Source organism: Syngnathoides biaculeatus, chromosome 8, assembly GCF_019802595.1.
Source record: "Syngnathoides biaculeatus isolate LvHL_M chromosome 8, ASM1980259v1, whole genome shotgun sequence".
Taxonomy (NCBI): Eukaryota; Metazoa; Chordata; class Actinopteri; order Syngnathiformes; family Syngnathidae; genus Syngnathoides; species Syngnathoides biaculeatus.
The window spans coordinates 32,754,290-32,776,748 of NC_084647.1; the positions used below are offsets into that span (position 1 = coordinate 32,754,290).

Here is a 22,459-nt window from a genome sequence, read left to right on the forward strand (position 1 = left end):
TTTTTTTTTTTTTTTCTTTTTTTTTTAATTACCGTTTTTACCTCCCCTCCCTTTAAAATGGTCAAAATTCTTTTACAAAACAAAAACATGGCACTTGAGCAGCATAATGCATAATAATTATGCATAATCTTTATATCCACTGCAGCTATGTTACTGTTTTTGTATTCTTTTTATTTAACAATTTATTTTTTTTAACAATTTAACAAGTAGAACATATAAGAACATTTCTTGGAGCTGAATTTTGAGATTGCAGTTTTTATTTAATGATCTGTTTTAGATTTAAAGTGGGACTGTCATCCCTATAAACATTCTAAAATAGATATTGTAATGAAAAATACATATAACAGTATTCACTTCAATGTCTATACAAAAAAAAGTGAGCGGAGAGCGCGTCATCCATGCCTAAAGTTGCGCAATTGAGTGTCCCTCGACATCCAAGTGGTCACCATATTAGTCGCGTCCTCCGTCCTTGACGTCATCGTCACTTCCGCCGTTGAAAACGCGCAGTGCCTGCTGCTATGGACGTCGAACAACAGAGATATTCTGATTTTTCCGACACCCCTTCTGACATCGAAGCTCTTTTCAAAAAGGACACCACGCAACCGAGTGTAGTTACCGGGGCAATATTACACTATTGTTTCGAGCCCTCAGGGCAATATTACACTGTTTCGAGCCATATTCAGATGATATTTGATCACGGCCAAACTGCATCCCGTCCGATCCACTTCCGCGGCGGAGATGAGACGTCGCGGCTCATAGCAGCCGGCCGGTGTGGCTTATGACAGAGCCGAGCGCTGCTGCTTCAGGGGGGTTCTCGCAGACGAAGTACTGAGCAACACAGTCGAGCCGGGGCGCTTTTGTGCGCGCATGCGACTGAATAACGCATTCTTGGCTGGGTTCTTCAGAGCCGTCCCCGTCGCAAAGCCCGACGCGCAGCCTTCGCAGAAGCTTTGACCGCCGAACGCGGCGCCTCAGCTGGTGTGACTGAGTTTCGGTGCCGTGGTATATAAGGAGGAGGTGGAGCCGAGCTATGCTGCGTTTAGGGGTATGTTCAAAGTCGCCGCAGTACGCGATGAACACTATCGAGACGAGGCAGAGTGAGACATTGTTGGCTGGGCGACGCGCACCTCAACACATTTCATATGCGGATCGTTTGTTACGTTATGAGAGAGACCGATTACGTGGTCCGCCCCAAACTATGATTTTTTTTTTTTTTTTTTTTTTTTTTTTTTAGTAGCTGTATACGCACATCAACATTTCATACGTGGATCTTTTGCTACGTTATGAGAGAGACCGATTACGTGGTCTGCCCCAAACTATTTTTTTTAGTAACTGTATACACACACACACACACACACACACCTGTTATTTAGAACCCACGAAGCTCTTGTCCTCTGCACCCGTGCAATCCATTTTTCACAACGAACAGGGTCTCTTTCAAACTTATAAAGGGTAATGCCATTCTCCCGAGTGTTCAAGCAATGTCCAGCAATGCAATGAGCCAGGATTTTGGGTAACATGAAGGAACAACAAGCTACCTTCCCGGAGGTAAAACTAATGTAAACAAACGAGTCCACGAGGGGCCGCTGCTGTCCTTTACGTCACTTCTTGCTTCTTCTCAAAAACAAATCCCTGAGAGGATTTTCATGGTGAGAGTTACAAAAAGGTGTATACGTCGAAATCATGTTTTGTGGTGAAAAAACACATGGGACCATATTGGCTGTGGGTTTTTCATTAATATACCAAAAATCATCCATTTCATGGCAGGCCCACTTTAAGTTCACTGTCTCAATGTTGGCATAGATGTATGTATGTATGTAGATGATTCAAAATGGTAGTTTTTATTTTAGTGTATGTTCAAGCTCTGATTAAAAAAAAATAAATCTGAAGTTATTCACTAGTTACACAATATTTTTAGTTTTTTAACAGTACTTTCTTACTCAGAAGTTAATATTTATAATACTACTTTTAATTGAGTCATGTATTTTGAAAGTAGCAGCACTTTTACTTGAGTACAATATTTGGCTACTCCTTCCTGAGGTGACCAAGAACACCATGTAGGAACTCTATGATGGTTAAGAGCTTTAAATGAAAGGGGAGGAACGGAGAATGCAAGTGGAGAATAACTTAACTCCGAATTGACTGACCTCTATAGAAAGTCTGTGATCTTTAACCAAGTGAGCCAGGGCTACACAACAACACTTTTCTTAAATCATCAGCACGAACCTTAACAATGCTCACAGTGTTTGCTGTGGTTGACAAGTTCACCCCCCACCCCCGAATCAGATAAGTCCAGAACTCGTAACAGATTAAAATGCAATGAGTTTGCTTATTTTGGTGACAAAAAAATCCATCTGGTGAAATGTCAGTGCAAATATCAAAAAGAAGAGAAAACAATTAACATGTCAGAATTTGATAGTTGACCAAAAAACTGCAGAGAAAACAGTTTAGCAGTTGAAAACATCAGGCTGTCTTAACTTGACCTCAGAACTGTGAGACCAACACTTTTACAGCTGAGCCACAGTGCCGCCCAACTCAATACCATCTGACTTTTTTCAAATTATTGTCGGTGCGAGCTGATTTGCAACAAATAATCAATTGCTGACTTCAGTCTCGCAAGTTTTCTAAGGCTCTTGTAGCTGCTGTTAAGCCTATTCTAAAAATGAAAGCACTGGATGATTCCATGTTAGCAAGCTATAGACCCATCTCAAACACGTTGGAAACGTGAGTAGGAATAAATGGAACTGTCCTTAAACGGTTCAGGTCCTACACGGAGGAAAGAAAGCTAAATTGTAACCATTGGAAGTGCTCAATCTCAACAAATGGCAATGACCTATGGGGTCCCTCAAGGGTCAGTTCTTGGACATGCTCCTGTTCAGCCTGTACATGTTAGCCTTGAGTCAAATTTTTCAGAATTTTAATTTAAAACAAAACTATTTTTGGCAATGAAGAAAAGCGGATTCCTATTCGTAAATACCTGGACTCGCTATCTTTATAAACCAAAGACCAAGTCAGAAACCTTGGTGTTCTGATGGCTTCTGACCTGACTTTCAACAGTCATATCAAGTCAATCATAAAAAAACTGCCTTTTCCCATCTGAAGAACAGATCTAGAGTGAATGCTTACATGTGTCAAGCAGAACAGGAAAAGCTCATCCGTGGTTTTATCTCAAGTAGACCGACTATTGTATTGGTCTTCTGACTGGACTCCCCAAAAACAGCATTACACAGCTGCATCTTTTTTAGAATGCTACAGCCCGGGTTCTGACAGTAACAACGAGGTCAGCACATATGACTCCAATTCTAAACTCTTTACACTGGTTTCCAGTCAGCTTTAGAATATATTTTGAAGTGTTTGCTACTGGTCTATAAATCACTAAGTGGTGTAGGTCCCGAATATATCAAAAGAAATGCTTATGGAATACAAACCCAGTCGGGCTCTGAGATCGACAGGCTCTGGTCAAATAGTGGAGTGTAGAGTGTAAAGCAAACATGATGAAGCAGCATTTAGCTTTTATGCTGCACACAAATGCAATAAGTTGCCAACAGATGTGATGTCAGACCCAAGTTTAAATGTCTTTTAAATCCAGGTTAAAAATTTTTTTTTTTTTTGCATTTAGATGTTTTTATTCATATAAAGCACATTGAATTACAGTGAAGAAAATGAGTACTTGAACACCCTGCTATATTGCAAGTTCTCCCACTTAGAAATCATAGAGGGGTCTGAAATTTTCATCGTAGGTGCATGTCCACTGTGAGAGAGATAATCTAAAAATAAAAATCCAGAAATCACAATGTATGATTTTTTTTTTTTTTTTTTTTTTAAACAATTAATTTGTGATACAGCTGCAAATAAGTATTTGAACACCTATGAGCTAGAATTCTGACCCTCAAAGACCTGTTGTTCCGCCTTTAAAAGTCCAGCTCCACTACATGTATTATCCTGAATCAGATACACCTGTGTGAGCTCGTTAGCTGCATAAAGACACCTCTCCACCACATACAATGACTCAGACTCAAACTTGTAACATGGTCAAGACCAAAGAGCTGTCCAAAGACACCAGAGACAAAATTGTACAATTCCACATGGCTGGAAAGGGCTACCAAGCAGCTTATGTATGAAATGTGATAGAAATAAATGTGCGTTTCTTTGCTTTGGTTTACTCCTCCGACTGCTGGTAATAGCAGAGATCAGGAAGTAATTCAGTAACAAGTGCATTGTTTGAAAATTTTCAATATTGGTATTTTTTCTGAACAATGTGTAGTTGCGGAAAGATGAGAAATAATAGTTCATTGATTTGTCCACACAGCTGGTCCCACTGCAATGCAACAATGTTTAGCAAGTAACAAAATAAATGTATTTGCCATCTTTTACTGGTGGTCTCCACACATCACTCATTTTATTTTCCACTCTACAGTGTACATTTACGTGTAGAAGAGAAGATCTCGCTCACTTGTGGTCGTGATGGAGGGCTGCAGAACATGGAGGTGCTGGGCATGGTCACACTACGAGTCACAGATGACAAGAATGGACGCATCCGCCTTGTTCTCATCAATAATGACAACAAAGGATTACAGCTACAAGTAGGTGTCTTGCAAAATGGAGGCCATTACAGTGGATACAGAAAGTTTTCAGACCCCCTTACATTTTTCATTGTCATATTTTTTTCTTCTTCGAATAATTTAAGTTTATTTTTATCCTCAATGTACACAGAGCACCCCACATTGACAATAAAAATGGAATTGTTGGAATTTTTGGTGATTTATTAAAAAATGAAAAAAAGAAATCACAGCAATGAATATTTAGACAGCCATGAGTCTTTTTTTTTGGAATGATGCAACAAGTTTTTCACATTTTTATTTGGGTTTCTCTGCCATTTCTCTATGTAGATGCTCTCCAGTTCTGTCAGGTTTAAAAGTGAACAGGTGTTTTCAGTTGTCTCCAGTGATGCTCAATTAGGTTTAATTGGATTGGGCCATTCAAGAATTGTCACTGAGTTGTTCTGAAGTCACTCCTTTGTTTTTTCTAGCTGTGTGCTTAGGGACATTGTGTCGGAAGATAAACTTTCATCGCATTCTGAAGTCCTGAGCACTTTGGAGAAGGTTTTCATCTAGGCTATCCCTGCACTTGGCTACATGCATCTTTCCTTCGATTGCATCTGAAAGTCATCCCCACAGCATGCTGCTTCCACCACCATTCTTCACTGTTGTGACTATTTTGGACAGGTGATGAGTGCCTGGTTTTCTCCATACATACCACTTAGAATTAGGGCCAAAAAGTTCTGTCTTGGTCTCATCAGACAAGAGAATCATATTCATCATCTTGGATTCCTTTGTGTTTTTTTTTTATAGCAAACTCCATGCACGCTTTCATGTGTCTTGGGCTTAGGAGTGGCTTCTGTCAGGCCTCTCTGCCTTAAAGCCCTGACTAGTGGGGGGCTACAGTGATGGTTGACATTCTAGAACGTTCTCCCATCTCCTGAAAGCTCGGGCAGAGTGATCTTTGGTTTCTTTATCGCTTTCACCAAGGCTCCTGTCCCCCTATTGCTCAGTTTGGCCTGACAGCCAGGTCTACCAAGGATTCTAGTCGTCCCTTTCATTTAAATGTTATGGAGGCCACTGTGGTCTTATGAATCTTAAGTGCAGCAGAAATAGTTTTGTAACCTTGTCCAAATATGTCCCTTGCCACAGTTTTGTATCTGGAGTCTATCCCAGCTAACTTCAGGCCAAAGGCGGACTCCACAGTTCAAATTATTTTGTTTGTGCCACACCTTTTCAACTATAATTAGCTAATAATGAGGTTTTTATTAGTGTATTTATTTATTATTTATTAATTATTATTATTAGACACATTGTACCCTCCCTGAGCATACTCAAAGCTCAAGATACCGGGCTGGGGTTACTCTACCCACCACAAGGGCTACAAGATATGGCATTGTAATTGAAAGGACGGAGCGCAACATGTGTGAAGGAGGAGGATTTAACATACAGGACCAACAAACTGAATTAGGCGTCGTCTAACCTTACATGTTTGAGCCAATCAGAAAGTCAGAACGTGACTGAAATTATGACAAGCAGCCAAGTAACAACTGTACAACAGAGAGTGGTCACTGGTTCGACGTGACATGTCAAAAGCACGTCTCTTTATACAGTCATGGCTTGAAATAATGGTACCCAAGAGTGCCATTTTTTTTCGTATGACATTGTGGATTATAAATTCACTTTTCAGTGACAAAGCACAGGTTTTTACTTTTGTATGCAGTATTCCCATACATTGTGAAGCACCACTCTGGTAGCATCATAACACTCCAGTCTTTTTGCAGTTTTAGTTGTCATATAGGCAAATGTCCAGACCGACAGTCGTGAAATGTACTGCATGGGTCTTTTTTTTCTACTCCCCAGTGGATAGTATCTAAAATAGTCATTGGGTATATACAAGGAAAACCTCACTTGTCTGTCCCGCTTCTCCGTGGCACCTTAATGCCAGGAACTTTACAAAATTAAAATATTTACTCAGCACTGACATTCCAACAATGCTTTATCTTGTGTCTTGATGTTGTGCACCAGATGTGGAAGTACCAGTAAGTCATAAGTGCAAGCAAGTTGAGTCGAGTTGCCACAAATTTTCAAGGAAGTTGAGTGTAGGCATTACTGTACTTGGTTTTAGCAGGTCAAGTTATGCAATCTTGCTCCAGTGGGAATATATACAGTGAAAAAAATAAATATTTTAACACCTTGCTATATTGTAAGTTCTCCCAGAGAAAATCATGGAGGGATCTGGGAATTTTTATCGTAGATGCATTTCCGCTGTGAGAGAGAGAATCTAAAAAGAAACATCCAGAAATCACCATTTTTCTAACAATTTGTGTGATACAGCTGCAAATAAGTATATGAACACCTGTCTATCAGCGAGAATTCTGCCTCTCAAAGACCTGTTAGTCCGCCTTGAAAAGTCCACCTCCACTCCATTTATTCTCCTGGATCAGATGTACCTGTGAGGTCGTCAGACTCAAACTTGACCAAACAAGACCAAAGAGCTGTCCAAAGACACCAGAGACAAAATTGTACAATTTGAAGCGGCTGGAAAGGGGTACGGAGAAATTGCCTAGCAGCATGGTGAAAAAACGTCCACTGTTGGAGCAATCATTACAAAATGTAAGAAGCTAAACATGACAGTCAATCTCAATTGGAGTGGAGCCCCATGCAAGATAGCATCTTGTGGGGTCTCATTGATCCTTAGAAAGCTGAGAAATCAGCCCAGGACTACACTACAGGACTTGGTCCGTTTCCAAAGTGACTGCTGGTAACACACTAAGACGTCATGGTTTGACATCATGCATGTCATGGAAGGTTCCCCTGGTTAAACCATCACATGTCAAGGCCTGTCTTAAGTATGCCAATGACCATTTGGATGATACAGAGAAGTATGGGAGAACATTTTGTGGTTAGATGAGACCAAAATGGAACTTTTTAGTCCTAATTTCACTCACTGTGTTTGGAGGAAGACGAATGATGAGTTCCATCCCAAGAACACCATCCCTACTCAGAAGCATGGGGGTGGTAGCATCATGCTTTGGGGGTGTTTTTCTGCACCTGGGACAGGACGACTGCACTGTATTAAAGAGAGGATGACTGTGCCCATGTATTGTGAGATTTTTGGGAACAACCTCTTTCCCTCAAAGTATTGTAGATGGGTCGTGGCTGGGTCTTTCAACATGACAATGACCCGAAGCACACAGCCAGGAAAACCAAGGAGTGGCTCCACAAGATGCATATCAAGGTTCTGGCGTGGCCTTGCCAGTCTCCAGACCTAAACCCAATCGAAAATCTGTGGGGGAAGCTGAAAATCCGTGTTTCTCAGCGACAGCCCAGAAACCTGTCTGTACTAGAGAAGATCTGTGTGGAGGAGTAGGCCAAAAGCCCTCCTGGAGTGTATGCAAAACTGGTGAACAACTACAGAAAACACTTGACCTCTGTAATTGCAAACAAAGGCTACTGTACCAAATATTAACATTGGCTTTCTCAGGTGTTCAAATATTTATTTGCAGCTGAATCACACAAATCATTAAAAAATTATACATTGTGATTTCTGGATTTTTCTTTTTAGATTATCTCTCTCTCAGTGGACATGCACTTACGATGAAAATTTCAGACCCCTCCAGAATTTCTAAGTGGGAGAACTTGCACTATAGCAGGGTTTTCAAATACTTTTTTTATTCACTGTAGTTCTGGTGCTTGCGGTTAATGTCCCAATGGCTGTGGGAAAATACTTGCACTGCACCTGCTTTCAGCCTCTACCTCAGCATCCAATGCTTTCTGCTGTCTTTCTCAAAACATGCCGGTTCAAAGTGATCAGCACAGAGTTTGGAATGCTTGATAGGCACCCATAGCTGATCATGTTTCTTCCCCTGTCGATTGCCATTGCTTACCCACTGCTCATGTATTACCCTTTTCACTTGAAAATCACAAAACAAAAACTCTTACTACCGCCTGAACATTTTGTACAAGCAAATGCCACACAATGACATTGCTCAATCATACAATAACATATACATAAGAACAGTAGCGCACACAACACCGAATGAACTGGCTTTTTGGCTTGTGCTATGTCACGGCGCCTGATAAAGCCGAAGACCTGAAGGCACTAGATGCAAGATGCGTTTTACAGCATATTTATGGATTTAACTGTTGTATATCTGCTATGTAATTAGTTTGAAATGACAGACGTGAGTAGTAAATTAGTTCTCAGAAAATTAACATCTTTGTCCTCTAACCTTTAACCATGAGTGAGTGTCACAGCAAATGATCTGAATACTTATGGCTGTGTAAGAGTACGGTTTTTCTTTTAATCTCCAAAAATTTCAACAATTCTATTTTTATCTGTCAATATGGGTTGCTGTGTACACATTGGGACGCCCGCGTCTTAAAGGGAAATTCCGGTGGTTTGGATTAATGTATCCAATAGGTCATGTCATGTACTGTATCTTGACAATGTGATGTTAATCCTCTCCCATTTAATGGTGTTTTAAGATTTTTATCGGCAACTATGAATTTTCATGGGCGCCACCATTTTTGCCGAGTCAAATGACCTACGTGCGCGGATGTGACGTAATAGGCGCGCAACAAAGAAATCCTCACCGTTTTGTAGCGTCTTCACATGCGTTACCACCTTGATTGGACACGATAAAATGCCTAACTGTCCCAATAAATTTTGCCATAATTCGGATAGAAATAATACTCAAATGTTCAGTGGAATGTTCTGCCCAGTAAGAAAAAGAATTAAGTGACTGGAAGCCGGAGTGCCTGGAGAAAACCTACACAGGTGTGGGGAAAATATGCAAACTCCACAATTCTACACACACGCACACACACACAAAACTCCACACAAAAAAATAACTCCACAAAAAAACGAACCTGGGCCCCTAGAACTGTAAGACCAACGCTTTACCAGCTGAGCTTCCATGCCGCTGTTGTGGAGGCAGTATTAACTTCCACCAAGCCAGAGATCATTTCATTTTCACTTGGACCCCTGCCACCCTATTGGCTAAAACAACCTTTCCCACAATATAAGGCCTACCTTTCACTGATTGGTTCTACCATCTTTCATGGCCACGAGTGCTGTCCTCGGTGCAGTCCTCTGCTGGCTAACCTAAACGCACTCCAGAATTGATAGGATGGATTAATGGTGTGTCCCGCGCGTCGGCCGACTCACATTCTTCATCAAATGAGGATAAATCCAAGAAATCAGCGCTGTCCATCATTGTGTATCAACGTAACCAAGCCTTTGTTTACACACGTAATGTCCCACGCACCGGCCGAGTAGTCAGACTTGCGTCATTCCCTTCCAAACAACCACCCGAAAAGGCTACATTTACAGCCACAGGTTCTAATCTGTATGGAAGTACAGTGCTACCTTGGTTTTCATACAGATTGGTTTTTGAACGAAAATTGAGATTTTTTTTTTTTTTGCTTTTTTTTTTTTTTTAAATGAAAAATCAGTATTCGAACACCCGGACCAGCTGACCCACGATGATTTGTTATTGTGCTTTCGAATGCACACCCACCCCCCACCCCCCCCAAAAAAAAAAAAAAAAAAAAAAAAAACTGTAAAGACGTAACGCGCGACTGCTCACATTAGTGTGTGTGTGTGTGGCCAACCAGTTGACTCACACACTCCTCTGCTCGTGGACGTTTCCTAATACTGTAGTGACTTTTGTTTCTTCTTCGAATTAAGCAACAATAACCCCCGATCACGGCTCCAAAAAAGGCAAGTGGAACTGCTGGTGCTGAAAAAAGGAAAGTCGAGCATGAAACTGTCAACTTCAAGAAGGATTTGATAGCCGAGCAGTCTGGCGTGCGTATTTCTGAGCTATCCAAGAAGTATAGCATGGCAAAAACGACGATCGGCACCATTCTGAAACACGAGTTGTTGTTTTCCTTTCGGCTTGTCCCTTTCGGGGTCGCCACAGCGTATCATCTCAGATGAACGCATATATGTTTGGCACAATATTTACGCCGGATGCCCTTCCTGACGCAATGCCCTTAAATCAAGTGATGTTGCTTGAGGAGCAACCGTGTTGACCAAGCAGAGGCCACAGATCTTGGAGGAAGTCAAAGTTGCTTCTTATTTTCGTGAACGAGCAGCAATTAGTTGGGGATAGTGTTGGCGAGGAAGGGAGGAGATGTCGTCTGAGGCTGAAGGCAGGAAGGATGTCTCAAGTTCGATAAAGCTATCTGCGAAATGGAACGACATCCATAATTTTGTAGAACTTCATCTGAATAAAGCTGAATGTTGCAGAGCACTTGCAAAATTTTAATGATATGTGCCATTTCAGAAAAGAAAAGATGGGAGAAACAAACATTAGATTCGTTGTGAAAAAAGGACGCGTCACCCCCACCAAAGACATCCAAAACTATTTTTCATTGCTTTTTTTCTTTTGTTCCATTAACGCTACCTCTAGTTGCAAGTTTTTGTTTTTTTCATGTTACGTACTTTCTGTGCAAATAGAAAAACAATTTGTTTTTCCCCCCTCATTATTGCTTGTTTAAAGTTATTCTGCACTTTTGTTAATAAAAAAAGGTTTACAAGGCTTGGGGCCAAGTCGCTACAGGTCGGGCAGTTTAGGATACTCTACTAGGCTAAAGCATACATTTTAAGCAAAAAATATATTAAATGGTTTAATTATATAACGTATTTAAATTAGACATCTATTTCTACTATGCAGTTTATCTGGAAAAGCTCAACAAAGTCGCTGGAAAAAAAAACCTTTATGCTTGCAACGCATTATTTCATTTTCCATTCATTGTAATGGGAAAACAGGTTTTGGTTTTCGAACATTTTGGTTTTCCACCAGCTTTCTGGTCAGTCTGGCAACGGATTGTGTTCGAGAACCAAGGCACCACGCTGTATTCCTTCGTCTTCCCAATCAACCGATACTTCTATTTCTTCATCAAGTGAGGATAAATCTGAGAAATCAGTGTTGGGCACAATTGTTTCCCAACATAAGTGGGCCTTTAATGCTGTGGCTATTACGTTACATCCACGCACGTAGGTCATGTGACCCGCCAAAATGGCGGCACCCATGAAAATTTGTAATTGCCGATAAAATTCTTCTCAAAAAACATTAAATGAGAGAGGATTAACATCAAATTGTCAAGGTATAGTACGTATGACATGATCTATCGGGTACATTAATACAAACCACTGGAATTTCACTTTAAATGATTTTAGCAAAGTGCTGTAATATAACGAGTGAAAAATTGAATGGGGATCTGAATATTTTCCGTTTCTACTGTTACTCATGGTAAAATATTTCTTTAGAGGATGAGTTGTTTGGGATGTCTGGCTTGTTTGGTGTGTATATATCTTGTTAACACCACAAAAAATTAACTAGTTAGAGGTGTAGGTTGTGAAAATGTCACATGATGCATCATGTTTTTTGCCCGTTGTAATTTATAACTTAGAAAACATCTGGACTGTCTTATACTGTAATGCCATAAATTAAGTAGATACCAAAGCGTCATATGCGTAATTGACCGCAGTTGCTATTAAGACAGATTTATAGCATCATGTGTCTCTTAGACGCATCCCAATGTGGACAAGAAGTTGTTCACTGCTGACTCAGTGATTGGCCTGAAGAACCCCGAAAAGTCCTTCCCTCTCAACAACGATGTCGGCGTGCTAAAATGGAGACTACAGACAACAGATGAATCACTCATACCTTTAACTAGTAAGTCCACATGTACAGAAAATAATAAGTAAGGCAATGTTTGGTTTGTTGTATAGTCAAATATGAAGTGAACAAGGCTGCTCCATGATCATAACTCAAATGAGACTGCAACACAAGGGTACTTCTACGCCCATCCATGCATGAAAACTGGTCTATACTAGGGATCGCAAAAAACGCTTACTTATCGGTTTTAACCGAACACCTGCAGCAAAAAAACAATTAACCGGTTTTAAAATCGGTACCATTGTGGTGTTTACATAATTCACCCGCGGGACCTCGAGTTGGGGTGCGGGGTTCCGCACGGACTGTTTTTGTTGTTGCACCTCCGGAGTGACGAGTTCACAGAGTTCCCGCCGTTATGCGAGTAGTGTTTTGATGTCTGCCAATAAAACAAGTTTTGTTCCTGTGTCCAACACTCCGCCTCCGACTCCTTTTCTCCGGCGCTACACCATCGATCGTTAATTTACTCCGCGGTAATGGGGTAGTTTGTATACAATATTGACAAAGAAGCTTGTTGAATGTGACTTACAACAACGCACTCGTGTTTTTCTTTTTTTTTTGTAAAAATGTTTTGTTAACATTCTTGAAAAAAGTGGAAATGATTTTGAAAAAATAGCGCAATGTGGAATACTGGAACCGGAAGAAATTATTGGAAATTTTAACCGATTTCGAAAGTCCGATTACGGTTTCGGTTTTAAAAAATCGAAAACCGGTTATAACCGATCAATTGTAACCGTTTGCGATCCCTAGTCTATACTATGAATATACCATGTCTGTTGTACTTGGATGTATGTGATTATTCCCCTACCCTTTTATATATAGCTTTACTTCTCTTGCGAAGATCAGACTGGAAAATTTTAGCTATTTCCCTGCTTTCGTAGATCGCGGCTGATATATATTGAAATTGGCAAAACTTCTTGTCATGTGACATCCACAACTAATAATTTGTTGCTATGATAGACTTAGAAAATGAAGACTTTAAAAAAAAAAAGTTCATTAACTGCCAGCTGTTTCCACAGTCGGGAACCCCTAGACTCCCAGTCATTTTCAAATAGAACGTGGATCGACCGGTAAATTCAGAGCTTCACCTTTCAACTTAGTGCTTTGATTACCGCAACAAACCAATGCATCACTCCAGACGTTGCACAGGGTTCATCTCCATGACTGCTCTGAAGTAAGCAACTTACAAGCTTGCTGTAACACACCATTTTGTGCACAAACACAGTGACATATGTCACAAAAGGCTAGGATTGGTCAAACCGACTGTCATTCAATCGACGTGCAAGAGCATTTTTACATATACCTGTTATTGCGAGTCTGACCTTGCTAGGTTAGCCAGCACCAGTAACGATCAACACGTTTTTCCTCATTACACCCCCCCTCCCAACATACTTTGGCGCGGCAAGTTATCGCCATGCTAATGACAGTAGTCTTAACACAGTCCAATTGGGAAAGACCAAATTTCTTATACTCTGATCAAGCCGTAAATCAACTAAGACTAGAATTTTCCAGGTGTCTTCACAAGTCTGTGAATTAATTCAAGGAACAGGCAAATGAAAGATTTACATTTCACACTAGAAGGATGGACAGGGATTCGAGAGCCAAATATTGGTATACATCTGTCCATTCTCTTAGCTGCTTATCCTCACGAGGGTTCCACGAGTGCTGGAGCCTATCCTTGGCGTCATCTGTCAGAAAGCAGGGTACACCATGAACTGTTTGCTAGTCAATCGCAAGGCACATGGAAACAGACAATTGTCGCACTAATAATCACACCTAGGGGCAATTTAGAGTCTTCAATGAATGCGTGTTTTTGAGATCTGCGGGAAACCGGAGTGCCCGGAGAAAACCCACACAGGCACAGAGAGAACATGCAAACTCCACACAGGCGGGCCTGGGATTTGAACCCTCGTCCTTAGAACTGAGAGACCAATGCTCTACAGCTGCAGCACCATGCCGCCCATTTATATACACACCAGTTAAAATCTCAACTTCCCATGAAGTCACCTTCAAAAGACTTCACAATGTCTTTCTTTCCCCAGTAAACTGCTGGCCTTCGGAGAGTGGCAACGGCTGTGATGTCAACATTGAATATGAGCTGCAGGAGGAGAGCCTGGAACTCAATGATGTGGTCATTACCATACCAGTGCCGTATGTAGATCAAATCATGTTTTTGGATGGTTAAAGGGAAATTCCGGTGGTTTGGATTAACAACGTATCCAATAGGTCATGTCATATGTTCTGTATCTTGAAAATGTGATGTTAATCCTCTCTCATTTAATGGTATATTGAGATTATCAACAATTACGAATTTTCAGGGGTGCCGCTATTTTGGTGAGTCACATGACCTTAATGCCACAACAAAGAAAGAACTGTAAGGCCAATGCTTTACTAGCTGAGCTACTGTGCCGCTGTTGTGGAGGCAGTATTAACTTCCACCAATCCAAAGGTCATTTCATTATCACTTAGACCCCCAGCCACCCTGTTGGCTAAAACAACCTTTCACTGATGGGTTCTACCATCCTTCATGGCCACGAGTGCTGTCTTCAGTGCAGTCCTCCGCTGGCTGGCCTAAACGCACTCCAAAATTGATGGGATGGATTCATGGTGTGTCCCACGCGTGGGGCTCCACGTAGTTAGACTAGCATCATTCCCGTCCAAAAAAACATCTCAATAGTCAACATTTACAGCCACAGGTTAAGATCTGTATGAGCGTATTCCTCTGTCTTCCTGAGCAATTGATACTGCTATTTCTTCATCAGATGGGGATAAATCCGATAAATCAGCGCTAGCCATAATTGTGTCCCAACGTAAGCGAGCCTATGTTGCCGCTTCTAATACGTCACATCCGCACACCTACAGTGAAGAAAATAAGTATTTGAACACCCTGCTATATTGCAAGTTCTCCCACTTAGAAATCATGGAGGGGTCTGACATTTTAATCGCAGGTGCATGTCCACTGTGAGAGAGATAATCTAAAAAGAAAAATCCAGAAATCACAATGTATAATTTTTTTTAACGATTTATTTGTATGATACAGTTGCAAATAAGTTTTTGAATACCTGAGAAAAGCAATGTTAATATTTGGTACAGTAGCCTTTGTTTGCAATTCCAGAGGTCAAACCTTTCCTGTAGTTGTTCACCAGGTTTGCACACACTCAGGAGGGATTTTGGCCCACTCCTCCACACAGATCTTCTCTAGATCAGAAAGGATTCTGGGCTGTCGCTGAGAAACATGGAGTTTCATCTCCCTCCAAAGATTTTCTATTGGGTTTAGGTCTGTAGACTGGCTCGGCCGTGCCAGAACCTTGATATGGTTCTTACGAAGCCACTCCTTGGTTTTCCTGGCTGTGTGCTTCAGGTTATTGTCATGTTGAAAGACCCAGCCACGACCCTTGTTCAATGGTCTGACTGAGGGAAAGAGGTTCCTCCCCAAAATTTCACAATACAGTAGGGATGGTGTTCTTGGGATGGAACTCGTCGTTCGTCTTCCTCCAAACACGGTTCGTGGAATTATGATCTAAAAGTTCCAATTTGGTCTCATGTGACCACAGAACTTTCTCCTATGACTCCTCTGTATCATCCAAATGGTTATTGGCAAACTTAAGACGGGCCTTGACATGTGCTGTTTTAAGCAGGGGAACCTTCTGTGATATGTATGATTTCAAACCATGACGTTTTTAGTGTATTACCAACATATTACCTTGGAAACAGTGATCCCAGCTCTTTTCAGGTCATTGACCAAGTCCTGTCATGTAGTCCTGGGCTGATACCTCACCTTTCTAAGGATCATTGAGACACCAAGAGGTGCTTGCATGGTGTTCCACTCCGTTTGAGGTTGACAGTCATGTTTAGCTTCTTACATTCTCCTAATGATTGCTCCAACAGTGGACCTTTTTTCACCAAGCTGCTTGGCAATTTCTCCGTAGCCCTTTCCAGCCGTATGGAGTTGTACAATTTTGTCTCTAGTGTCTTTGGACAGCTCTTTGGTCTTGGCCATGCTACAAGTTTGAGTCTTACTGATTTTATGGGGTGTACAGGTGTCTTTATGCAGCTAACGACCTCACACAGGTGCATCTGATTCAGGATAATACATGGAGTGGAGGTGGACTTTTAAAGGCGGACTAAGAGGTCTTTGAGGGTCGGAATTCTAGCTGATAGACAGGTGTTCAAATACTTATTCGCAGCTGTATCACACAAATGAAAAAAAAATCATACATTGTGATTTCTGGATTATTCTTTTTGATTATCTCTCAAATTGGACATGCACCTACAATGTGAGAATTTGCCATATAGCAGGGTGTTTAAATACATATTTTCTTCACTGTACATCATGTGACTCGCCAAAATGGCGGTGCCCATGAAAACTCGTAATTGACGATAAAAAATCTTCTCAAAACTCCATTAAATGAGAGGATTAACATCACATTTTCAAGATACAGTACCGTAATTTCTCAAAAATAATGTGCACATTTTCCCAAAAATATGTTCAAAAAGTTAATAAAGCGGATTATATTTAGGTATGGATGAAAAATAAAAAATAACGATTTTATAGTTGTATACAGGTACATAGTGGTTAAAAAAAAAAAGGTATCATATACGTTTCGATATGATATTCGATGTCTTATGTTACACATTGGTTTATGACAGTAGTGTGCGCGCCCAACCTGAACTCTGTGACCACCTCGGGAAGCTTGCAAGTTTGCTACTGCACTAAAGATCAGAAACAACTCTCTGTGAGTTTGTTTTAACTTAACTCAAGACAAAAAAAGTCAACGACAACGGCTAGTTGTGCAGCTGCTTTTAAAAGAAATGTCATGACTTGTGCCGATGACGCCGCCAACCCAGAAGTAGCCTGGCAGTTCGAAACGATAGCTCGCTTCAATGGCTTCAGATGGCTATCAAAACATGAGCTCAAACTACGTTATACGAAGGTCATGGGCACATGAAAAAAAACAAAAAAAAAACATGAGAGCACACACAATTGAAATGCTCGCTATTTTATTTTTTTTTTTAATTGTGCCCATTACAGTACGTAGTTTGATCTCAAATTGTTTTGATAGCCGCCTGATTCCATCGGAAACCTATGGCGTCAGGTGGGTGAGAGGCTGCGCTGGAGAACCAAAACTCTTGGGATTCAAAAATGTTTCCCCTCAAATGCCATGGATGGCACAGAGAATGACATGCTGTGGGAGCAAAATAAGATCACTGTTCATCAATTCAGGAGGCACCAGAACTGGAGCAAGTCAACAAAGGGTATTTTTCAGATTGGAGATGAGCCAGATGTTGCTTTTGAAGTGTTGGCCAAGGATGTGTAATGTTAGATAAACTGCACTATGCACAAACATTTTATGCACAAATATTTAATGCAAATTTTTTTTCCATCCAACAGTGTTGAATATTTATTTAAAACTGTAATATGTGTTAACAGTATTAATAAAATGTCATGCCATCGTTGAGCATTTATTTTAGTTGGTTGAGGGACTCTGTTCTGACCATTACAGGGACCAGGACAAGCGTGTCCTGGGCCTGTCCCGAGATTATATTACAGCTACGTCAGCACGTGAACAATGGTTATTATTAATGATTGTTGTACAGACAGTTTTTTGAAAAATAATACATGTACAAACCTAACAAAATATAAATTTAGATAATTTCCAATATTTAGAACATATGGGTAGCAACAAATTTGCGGTGTGTATTGTACAATGGTAGATGGGTTTTCCTGTTTTTTTTTTTCTTTTAAGGTCAATTTTCGGGGTGCGCATTATACTCGAGAATTTACAGTACATATGAAATTACCTATTGGATACATTGTTAATCCAAACCACCGGAATTCCCCTTTAAAACAACAGCGACATTTTTTACATTAATGAAAATGAATTCTGGTCTTTTATTAAAATTTTGTAGCTCTAATTGCAATGTGTGTGACATAAGATTAAAGGCTCTTTGGAGACTCTTTTGTAATTAAGGACTATACAATTTAACTTGACTTGAATGGTGGCTGTATCCCCATGCAGCTCTGGTGTGGGTGCTCCTGTGATTGGAGATCTGGATGGAGAGTACAAACACGACAGCCGACGAAACGTCTTAGAGTGGTGCCTACCTGTAATTGATGCCAACAACAAGACTGGCAGCCTGGAGTTCAGCATTAGTGGACAGCCCAGTGATTTCTTTCCCGTGAATGTGTCCTTTGTGTCTAAACGTAACTACTGCGACATCCAGGTAGGAACCTCTCAAGAAAACCTGTAACTGTTGACTGATTGACTGCTGTATTAAAACTTATACCCAGGAAAAAAAAAATCACAGGTTCATCATATACAATGTACTCTGTTATATTAATGTATCCAAATAATGGGCCCATCTATACAGACCCCATTTTTTTTCTACAAAAACTCAAATGGTAATTTCTTCACAGCCTTGTAGTTTTTTTGAATTGCAGATTTTGTGGGTTTTATGAGGTGAAAGCCCAAATAGTTTAAAAAAAAAAAAAGTAAATAGGTTCTTGAAATGATTTAAATTGTCCCTTGAATCTATAATCTATGAAATTTTAACTTTTGGCACCAGAGTAAGGCATATATTGTTTAAACCAGAAGTTTACATACACTGCAAAAACTCAGAGAATCGTGTCGGGCCAAAAAAGCCCATTTCATTTTTTTCATCTCATTGTCTGAAAGCAAATCAGACTAAACCCTCTTGTTTCAGGTCCGTCAGGATCACCAAAATTTATTTTAGTTAAATGCCCCACTGAGAGAATTTCTGAGAACATTTTACATCATTTTCTTTGGGGTCAAAAGTACTCAAAAAGTACTATGCCTGTGGAGAACGTAAGATTGCACAGATGACGAGGTCATGGCTTTGGAAGCTTATGATAGTTTAACTGACATGTTAATTGACTGCATATATTTAAGGCCACACCTCAAACACTGCTTCTTTGTTTGAAATGATGGGAAAATCGAAAGAAATCAGCGAGAAAAGAATTGTGGCACTCCACAACTTTGGCTCATCCTTGGATGCAATTTTTAGATGCTTGAAGAATGCCATATTCATCTGTTCCCAAAAATTATTCACAAGTATAAACATTATGGGAATGTCCAGCCATCATACCGGTCAGGAAGGAGACGGGCTCTGTGTCACAGAGATGAATGTTTTGGGTTGAAATGTGCAAATCAAAGACCTTGGGAAGATGCTGGATGAAGATGCTAAGTTGTCATTATCCACAGTGATGAGTCCTGCACCGACATGAGCTGAAAAGCCACTCACCGAGAATGAAGTCATTACTCTGAAAGTAACCCAGATTAGGTCGATTCTTCTTTTCCCATTGACTTGTCCCATTAGGGGTCGCCACAGTGTGTCATCTTTTTCCATCTAAGCCTATCTCCTGCATCTTCCTCTCTTAACATCCACTGACCTCATGTCTTCCCTCACAAAATCTATCAACCTTCTCTTTGGTCTTCCTCTCGCACTTTTGCTTGGCAGCACCATCCTCAGCACCCTTCTACCAATACGCTCACTCTCTCGCCTCTGGACATGTCCAATCCATCGAAGTCTGCTCTCTCGAACCTTGACCCAAGAATTTGAAGTCGTCCAACCTCGCTGTCTCTTGTCTCCGTGGAGCCTCACTCTTCCCCCTCCACCCCCATCTTTTCCGCACGTATATTCTGTTTTACATCAGCTAATCTTCATTCTTGCGCATGCAGTACCACAGTTCCTCTTTTGGTACTCTGTCATGGGCTTTTTCTAGATCCACAAAGACACAATGTAGCTCCTTCTGACCTTCTCTGTAATTTTCCACGAGCATCCTCAAGGCAAATAATGCATCTGTGGTACTCTTTCTAGGCATGAAACCATACTGTTGCTCGCAGATACTTCTGTCCTGAGTCTACCCTCCACTACTCGTTCCCAAAACTTGTGTGGCTTATCAACTTTATTCCTCTGTAGTTCCTACAGCTCTGAACATTGCCTTTGTTCCTAAAAATAGAAACTAGCACGCTTTTCCTCCATTCTTCAGGAGTCTTCTCACCTGCTAGTATTCTTTTGATTAAGACCTCGTCCTGTCCATTGAGACCCTCTCACCTCTTTCCAAAAGGCCGCAGTTTTACGCCGGATGCTTTTCGTAACTTAACCCTCTGCATTTATCTGGGCCTGGGACCGGCCTACAGATTCCACTGTCTCTTGCCCCCATATGGCTGCATTCCAGATTATCTAGCAAAAGAAGACAAACAGCTTCTCGGGACATGTCCTGTGGTCTGATTAAACCAAAGTGGAACTTCTTGCCCATAATGACCATTACATCTGGAGGGAAAAGGAAGAAGGTTGTAGACCTGAGAACCTTCCCCAACTGTGAAGCATGGAAGTAGGTGGCAGCATCATCTTGTGGGGCTCTTTCGCTGCAACAGGAACTGGAGCTCCTCATAAAATCATGAAGAAATAAAGGCAAAATCTCAAGACATCATCCATGAAGCTAAAACTTGGGCACAGATGGGTTTTCCGAAAGGACAATGACCCTAAGCATACTACCAAAATGGTTCCAAAGTGGCATGAGGATAACAAAGTCAGTGTTTTAGAACAGCCATCACAAAGCCCTTATCTGAATCACATTGAAAATTTGTGGGCAAATCTGAAAAGGCATGTGCGTGCATGGCAACTGACAAACCTGACTCAGTTACACCAGTTCTGTCAGGAGGAACGAGCCAGGATTCTAGCAGAGTACTGTCTGAAGCTTGTGAACGGTTACCCAAAACGTTTGACCCAAGTCATGCAGTTGAAAAGAAATGCCACTCAATACTAAGGAATTGTAGGTAAACTTTTGACCTTGATGAAAGTAAAGTTCTCTGAGAAAATTCTCTCATGATTGTGGCATCAAATAATTTTGGTGATCCAGACTGACCTGAATCAGGAGGGGGTTGTCTGATTTGATTTGATTTACAGTGAGACAAAAAATAATGTTTTTGCACAGTGTATGTAAACTTCTGGCTTCAACTGCACAACTTTATTTTGCCTTTTCACAAAGCAGTCGAATAAAAATAAAGGAGAAATAACTTTTGTTCCCTTCTCCCAGCATCAGATCTGTGTTTGGGGTTCACACTGATTTGTTCAAATTCAGCTGTAAGTGGGCCACGATGGATTTAGAAAGACAAGATCTCCATGATTTGCAACAATTACTCTCTTCAAACTCAAGTTCTGCTGTAATGTTATTTTTGCTCTTGAGTTTTAAATTAGATTGAGCAAATGCTGCAAAACCATAGTGTATAGCTCTTCTCTCAGCCTGAAACACGCTAATGATGAATGTCTCTCCTCCACTCCCTTCTTCCCCCTCCTGCATCAGGTTGCCAAAGTGACACACGTAGATGGTGACGGCTCCGTTAGATTCTCTTCAGAGACCTCGTTTGTTGTCGACAAATATGAAATCCTGTAATCATATTTGAAGAAAAAGTGGGAAAAGAAATGGCCCAAGAAAAATAGTCCACGTCTGTGCTCCAGAGAACGCTTTACAATTCCTTGCTTACCCCCCCTGTATACTATGACACAGACTGTACATCAACAGGACTCCATCATCCCTCTGGAAAATGCTGCTCCAAGTGGGGCAGAGCTGCAGTGGTGTATTTATGTTTGTAAGAGTGAGATGATCATTTGTAGCGTTAATCGAAATTTCCAAACAAGAGTGATACTGTTGCCGACCCGAACAGAGGCTGATGGAAGATGATTGCAGGGCAGGCCACTCGTCACATCGTGGTCAGTTTATCAGAATGATGTTGGGGAAACCTGAGAACACGAGACACTTGTATGAGCCTTCGTTAAAATTGGTGAAATCACTTAACATTCATCCTCCACACCTGTGCTTCTTACTTTTAATGTTGCATTGCAATAGTTTATGGCTGATATGGGGTTTTCGCTTTCTGTTTCAGATTTTCTTAACTGCAGAGTTCTGTTTGTATCTGTCATGATAAGCAATGAAATAATTGTTTTTCTCTCCAATATCTCACTTTTGTTGTTGAGGACTATTTAGTAGAAAGGTTACACATTGGACCTCTGCTCAAAAATTTACTCATTATATTTTGTATGTTCCATCTGCAATCATTTCTATTAATCGTTTTGCAATGTGTCCTTTTTTGTTGCTTTTGGCTGTATAAGTTGTCATCATTTCTATCATGGCATTGAAGTTTGACATGAAAGAGCAGAACCTGCCTATCAACAGATATTTTTGATTTCATCTGTTTTTATAACACC

At 40.8% G+C, this 22,459-nt stretch overlaps 1 protein-coding gene across 2 annotated transcripts in view; it reads left to right on the forward strand.

Moving 5' to 3' along the window:
• LOC133505327 (coatomer subunit delta) overlaps positions 1–22,209 on the forward strand; it is a 42,914-nt gene extending 20,705 nt beyond the window's left edge. For both annotated transcript variants that reach the window (XM_061828470.1, XM_061828469.1), the window contains 5 exons: positions 4,418–4,583; positions 12,082–12,229; positions 14,272–14,380; positions 18,250–18,454; positions 21,558–22,209. In XM_061828470.1, coding sequence (XP_061684454.1) covers positions 4,418–4,583; positions 12,082–12,229; positions 14,272–14,380; positions 18,250–18,454; positions 21,558–21,647 — 718 coding nt within the window. In that variant the 3' untranslated portion in view covers positions 21,648–22,209. The remainder of the gene's footprint in view (positions 1–4,417; positions 4,584–12,081; positions 12,230–14,271; positions 14,381–18,249; positions 18,455–21,557) is intronic.
• Positions 22,210–22,459: the final 250 nt, after the last annotated feature.